Genomic DNA, 5,601 nt, shown 5'->3' on the forward strand with positions numbered 1-5,601 from the left:
TAGTACATTAACTTTTGTTTGTTGAAATATGTAAAAATATATTATTGCTTTCATTTATATAAAGGATTACATATAAATACTTTAACACATTTCAAAAATACTAAATGGTATATTTCCATAAAATTTGTCATGTTCAAAACTATATTTAAGAAAACCGCCAATGCAAATTCATGTTGTATAAATTTGATGTTTTAAAAGCATGATATCACTGTCAAAGACAAAATTTATTTATAAATCGAATAAAGCCAATCGCTATAGTACAAATTTAGGCAAGGTGTGAACTTCTTAATTTGATGTTTGTTAAGTTATAATTTAGAAAAAAAAACTTGAATAAGACAAAGGTAAGTAATAAGCAAATTCAATCAATAAAATTCAAAGACATAACCCTCAATAGAAAAAATACAAAATGATTTTGCATTTTTGAATTTCATTAAACTTCTTTCATGAGAGTATATGCGATTATAAATAAAGTGACTGACTCTATTTATAGCTAGTCTACTTCTTTAGTATTACTTGCTCACTGTTCGCTTAGTTTTTGTGCTATATTTTAACATGGGAAAGCAGATAAAACTTCATATTTTTGGCCATGTAGTACTTTTCAATAATATCCTAATATTAAATCATTAATCCGTTGCGACTGTTTTAATTAATTTTAGGTATATACTTCTTTTACTATATTACATCAGCGATCATTCTTTTCTTATAAAAGTTCGCCCTCTGCAATGAAAAATTTAACAATTAATTTACCAAATACTACTATTATAAATATATTATTAACAAATACAGCTAGTAATTTTTTTGTATAAACCAGAAAATATATTGCATATTTGCATATTCGATTGCAAACTAGTGTTGTACATGTGTGAAAAATAACATATTTTCCATTTACTTACGTGATTGTTTTCTTCTCCAAATTCTTGGGTTCAGGTCGAGCTCTATTAAGAACTTTCAGAAATTCAGTCGTCTTAGCTCTCATACGAGAATGTATGTATGCCTTGGAACACTAATTAAAAAAAGGTATAATTAATATATTTAAAAAAATGATGTACTGACTATGTGTGAAATTTATACCTTTATGTGGTAATGCAAATAGTGCCGAAACATTTGAATTAAATTTATTGTATTGTCCCGTGCAGCTTTATTTGTATGTCTTGGGAAAAGCACTAAAACATTCAATTTTATGGAAAATAATCACACCATTTACTCAATACATAGATTTATACTATTGCAAAAATATAATAAAATATTAATTAAGAGTAATAAATACACAAAATGATTTACCAAAAGTAATGTAACCAATATTATCACCAACTTTAGCATCTGTGTTAGCTAACTCTCGTGGAGGATCTCTATGAGAAAATAATACTTGGGGCGCTGTATGTGATGCCCTTCTACCTTCTCGGAATTCCTGCATGAATACTTTTCCAAGAACAACATCGTCATCTTCTCTAAACACAGTGCTAAATACAACAGTCACCCTGTCACTTTTTGCTTCAACGTACCTAATAATAAGAACAATTTCATTAAAAATAACAAAAAATTGATGTAAATTTTGAATTGAACTAAAAGATATAAATCTTGATTGCAATAAACATAAAATCATTGTTTATTTTGTTATAACTAATGATATCTAAGACCAGAGTTTGAATCGAGTTTATATACAATTAAATAATATTGTAATAAAACTTAACTTACATAGTTTCATCACTGCGATAATCAATAACTGCTCTCTTTTCTCCATCATTTCCATTCTCTTGAAAATCAAAATATTTTTCAAAAACGGATGCAAAACAATGACGTTTTAATAGACCAGCTTTTCGTACTATCTCTTCCCAGTTTCCAGGTACGTTATCTAAATCTATTAACAATGAGACATTGTATCCTAAAATAATGAAAATGAGAAAATTAATTCTATAACATAATCAGTTTAATCAGTTATAAGAAAATACAATTTCTAATTTCATTCATTACATACCATCTTCCGGTTCCACTAAAAGATCTCCATATTCTCTCTTCAAAAGCTCATCAGCCCCATGCTCTTGCAGTTGTTTATAGAATTTTAATGATATACTAACCTAGATAAATTCCACCGATATGATTATAGAAATATTACGAAATTTGGTAAATTAGTTTGAATCAAAAATTTAAAAGTAATATGAAATTCTTGTGTGCAAGTAAGATATAGAAAATAGAAAGTATAAGACTTTATAACATTGTGTTCATGATAACATTATGTCTGTCACCATATATAAAATAAAATGAATTTATGATTGTATGTGTACTATCGACAGAAAAACGCAATTTTTATAAAAAACACTATCTCAATTGACAGTTTAATCTATTTTAAAAACTTTTCAAGTGCATTGTATTTAAAAATTGCAGATAAGAATATAAACAGACTTCAAAAATACATGCATAATAGAACTCCATAATATTTTTAATTATACTATTAGCAGAACTATCACAATTAATTTATGAAAATGCATAAACCAAAATGATATTGCAACAAATCAATTATTTTTACCCGTATTTTGGATTTTTCTCCATTTAAATTTGCAATATGAAATAATACACCATCAAAATCTGCTATTGTAAGATCTGTCGATTCCTGTTTATTTCTGTAAAATTAAAAGGAATATATGCTAAATTGTAAAGACAGACATGCAAATAATATTTAAAATGGTTTTGAATTATAATGTAAAAATAATGATCACTTTAAACTTAACACTTTTGATTAAAGTTTTGCAAATGACATTTTCTACATATTATATACTTGCACATTATGGGCATATAATATTTATAATAAAAAGAATGACAAATAACAAGTAAAATAATATTTTAATAAAGAGTTATTTACGAAATGAAAGTTTATGCTCAGAACATAATTAAGAGGAAGTGATAAATTATAACTGTTTTATATTATTAAGGTTAAAAGTTTCTGGTATGCAATACATACTTCGGAAATGTGCGAATTATAATGAATATTAATAAGTTTCATCAAATAATAGCAAATTGGAGAGATTTGAATTGAAAATATTGTCACGTATATTCAATATCTGGCATGACACTCCTAGAAGATAAAAATGTGATAAACACACGCTCACTCGCCTATATTAATCACTTTTCACATGAAAAAACATATCGAATTAGATTTTCACATAACATTAGCATTGAAAAACTCAAAAATCTCAAAACCCATTTAAAAAAATTTTATAGGCTAGCTTTTGAATGAAATCTGCACTCACCCGGCCAAAGCATTTTTGTATTTAAGTGTCAACGTTTCCTCTATTATCCTATTATTGATCTCCAGTAAGATCATTATATTAACAATAATCACTAACTATTTGTTATTATTTCATAAATTTAGACATTTAATAAAAGCTATAAACTTTCGCGAAATAAATACTATCGTTCACTTATTCAAATCCATTCCAAGCGGTACTAGTCATGAGAATGACCACAAAATGACGTTCGAGCCGCCACACATTCTACGCGCACACACACACGCAACGCCTATGACACATGAATGCTTTGATGAGAGCGAGAGACGAGCGAGAGACGAGCGAGAGACGAGCGAGAGACGAGCGACGACGAGCGACGACGAGCGACGGGCCGAGCGCAGCTCCGACCTCCGAGCAACCATTCGAGTGCCGATCCGAGCGCCGATCGGAGCGCCGATCCGAGCGCCGAACCACGCCGAACGATACCCGAGCAGGATCACTGATCCATTCGGGCAATACTCATCGCATCGGGAAATTCAGGTGGATTCAAGCATTATGAATATGTATGAGATTTCGAATTTTCTGAATTTTTTTCGCTTAGCGTAAGATTTATTGACACAAAACTAGGGGTGCATGGCATCGTGTCTTTAGGCAAATTGCTGAAACTTCTCATACCAAAAATTACATTTTTAGAAAAAGCTTTAATTTTTTTTGAAAACTTTTGAAAAATTTGATTTTTGAGAATTTGAAATTTTTGAAAAAACTTAACTTTTTTGAAAAATTTGAGTTTATTTTATATTTTGAAATTTTTTTTAAAGCTGCCGGCGCTGCGTAGCTGTACTTACTATACTTACCTCACGGGAAGTGTTATGGGTGCTTCATATTTTTTTTTGTTACACTCTTATAATTGAAGCTGCTTTTAATATCAGATATAGACAAAATGACACAGTGATCTTATTTAAAAATTAGCTAGTTATAACAACGTTTTCGCAAACACAGAGAAAGCTATCATCACAATCCTACCAGACGTTGAGCGTTATTGTCATAGACTTATCGCAGTAATCAGTTCAAACGTGCATCGCGCCTTCAAAAGTTTATTTTGAGGGTGGTTTTATCATGCTGTTTTTGGGACTTATTCATAGTTATTTTTAATTATTTATATTAAAATCAATAAACTTATGCCAGTACTATTGATTTTGTACGACGGAATTTTGATTATTTATTGGTTTTTGTTTACTTTCGGACAAAATGATCTAGGGGAGGGCGAGACACAAAGGTCCAATTTGACTTTCAGCAATTATACTGTGAAAACCAAACCAACTACATCAAAACAAATAACATATATCAAACAAACAATTATCTAACTGGTGTATTCAGTAAAATTCCTAAGTAATTCATTATTGTAGACCTATATTTTAAAAAAAATGTCACTTGGTCTTTTTTACCTCACAAGTGAGATCAATTTTTATCTTCAAGCCCCACTCTACCCTACTTATTGAGTGACAAAGTGATATACACAGTACAGTACTATGTACTATGATAGTACTATTTCTCACTAGCTAAAGAGTAGTTCATTCGAGAACAAGAAAAAACTAGTAGGTATTGGTATTTTTCCTTGAGGCAAATACATGAACTTCCCGATATGTGTAAATAATCGACTTAATCAATAAAAAATAAATTAATTTATGAGTGATTAAAAACATTCCTCATTTTCTCAAACTTTGATGAATTTTTAAAATTAAACTACTTGTCGTAAGGCCGTAATATTTCAGTAAGTTCTATAAGACCATGGTATATATCGCCAATAAAAGCTCCATAAAAATCGACTTAAATTTTTTTTTCAACAGTTAATTACAAGAAAACGGCTCGGTAGATTTTCATCTAAAACTAATCAGTATCATTCCCAACTAATATCTTTCGAACAATTTTTGAATTTTCAAAATCGATTCAGAACTGCGGGCTAAAACTTGGATGAAAATTTTTTCACTTTTCTGTTATTTACAAAGAAACGGCTTGGCTGATCGTCGCGCAAAATTGATAAAAGCTAGTCCTCATCGCGATACATCTAATGGCTTATAAATTTTTGAAATCGGTTCAGCTGGTTTTGAGAAAACGTCACACACACATATTTTTTCCAAATTTGGTCTCATTCGATTCAGAATGGCTTGAAACGTCGAGAAAACATAAAATTAGCGATCGGATTTTTTTATGAAAACATAAACTTCTCCTTCGGGAAGTAAACTAATGGCGCATGACATCGTGCAAATTGCTTCCCGTACCGAAATATAAAACTTAAATTTTTTTTTAAGAAATTTGAAATTTTTGAAAAAAATGTTGTTGAAACTTTTTAACTTTTTTTCAAAGCAAACGCCTTGTGTAG

The 5,601-nt window shown here is 29.6% G+C and overlaps 1 protein-coding gene across 1 annotated transcript; it reads right to left on the minus strand.

Annotated features, from left to right (window-relative positions):
- Window positions 1-279: 279 nt before the first annotated feature.
- LOC113377072 (probable actin-related protein 2/3 complex subunit 2) lies at window positions 280-3,548 on the minus strand. The gene is made up of 8 exons (XM_026617252.1): window positions 3,246-3,548; window positions 2,525-2,618; window positions 1,976-2,075; window positions 1,696-1,882; window positions 1,282-1,502; window positions 1,072-1,163; window positions 894-1,003; window positions 280-717 (listed from the first exon to the last, which is right to left on the minus strand). The coding sequence occupies exons 1-8, from the start codon at window positions 3,317-3,319 to the stop codon at window positions 690-692; spliced, it is 906 nt and encodes a 301-aa protein (XP_026473037.1). The 5' UTR covers window positions 3,320-3,548; the 3' UTR covers window positions 280-689.
- Between the last annotated feature and the right edge of the window lie 2,053 nt (window positions 3,549-5,601).

Source organism: Ctenocephalides felis, unplaced genomic scaffold (assembly GCF_003426905.1).
Source record: "Ctenocephalides felis isolate EL2017-DRISC unplaced genomic scaffold, ASM342690v1 CF-g0.4_SCAFFOLD_01886, whole genome shotgun sequence".
NCBI classification, from domain to species: Eukaryota; Metazoa; Arthropoda; class Insecta; order Siphonaptera; family Pulicidae; genus Ctenocephalides; species Ctenocephalides felis.

Bases quoted from the DNA above. Each gene is read 5' to 3' on its own strand.
- LOC113377072 (XM_026617252.1), bottom strand. From the start codon at position 3,319: ATGATCTTACTGGAGATCAATAATAGGATAATAGAGGAAACGTTGACA. The intron at 2,076-2,524 runs GTAAAAATAATT...GAATTTATCTAG, and splicing joins GAGAAAAATCCAAAATACGG to GTTAGTATATCATTAAAATT. The intron at 1,164-1,281 runs GTAAATCATTTT...TGAATGTTTTAG, and splicing joins TATTGGTTACATTACTTTTG to TGCTTTTCCCAAGACATACA.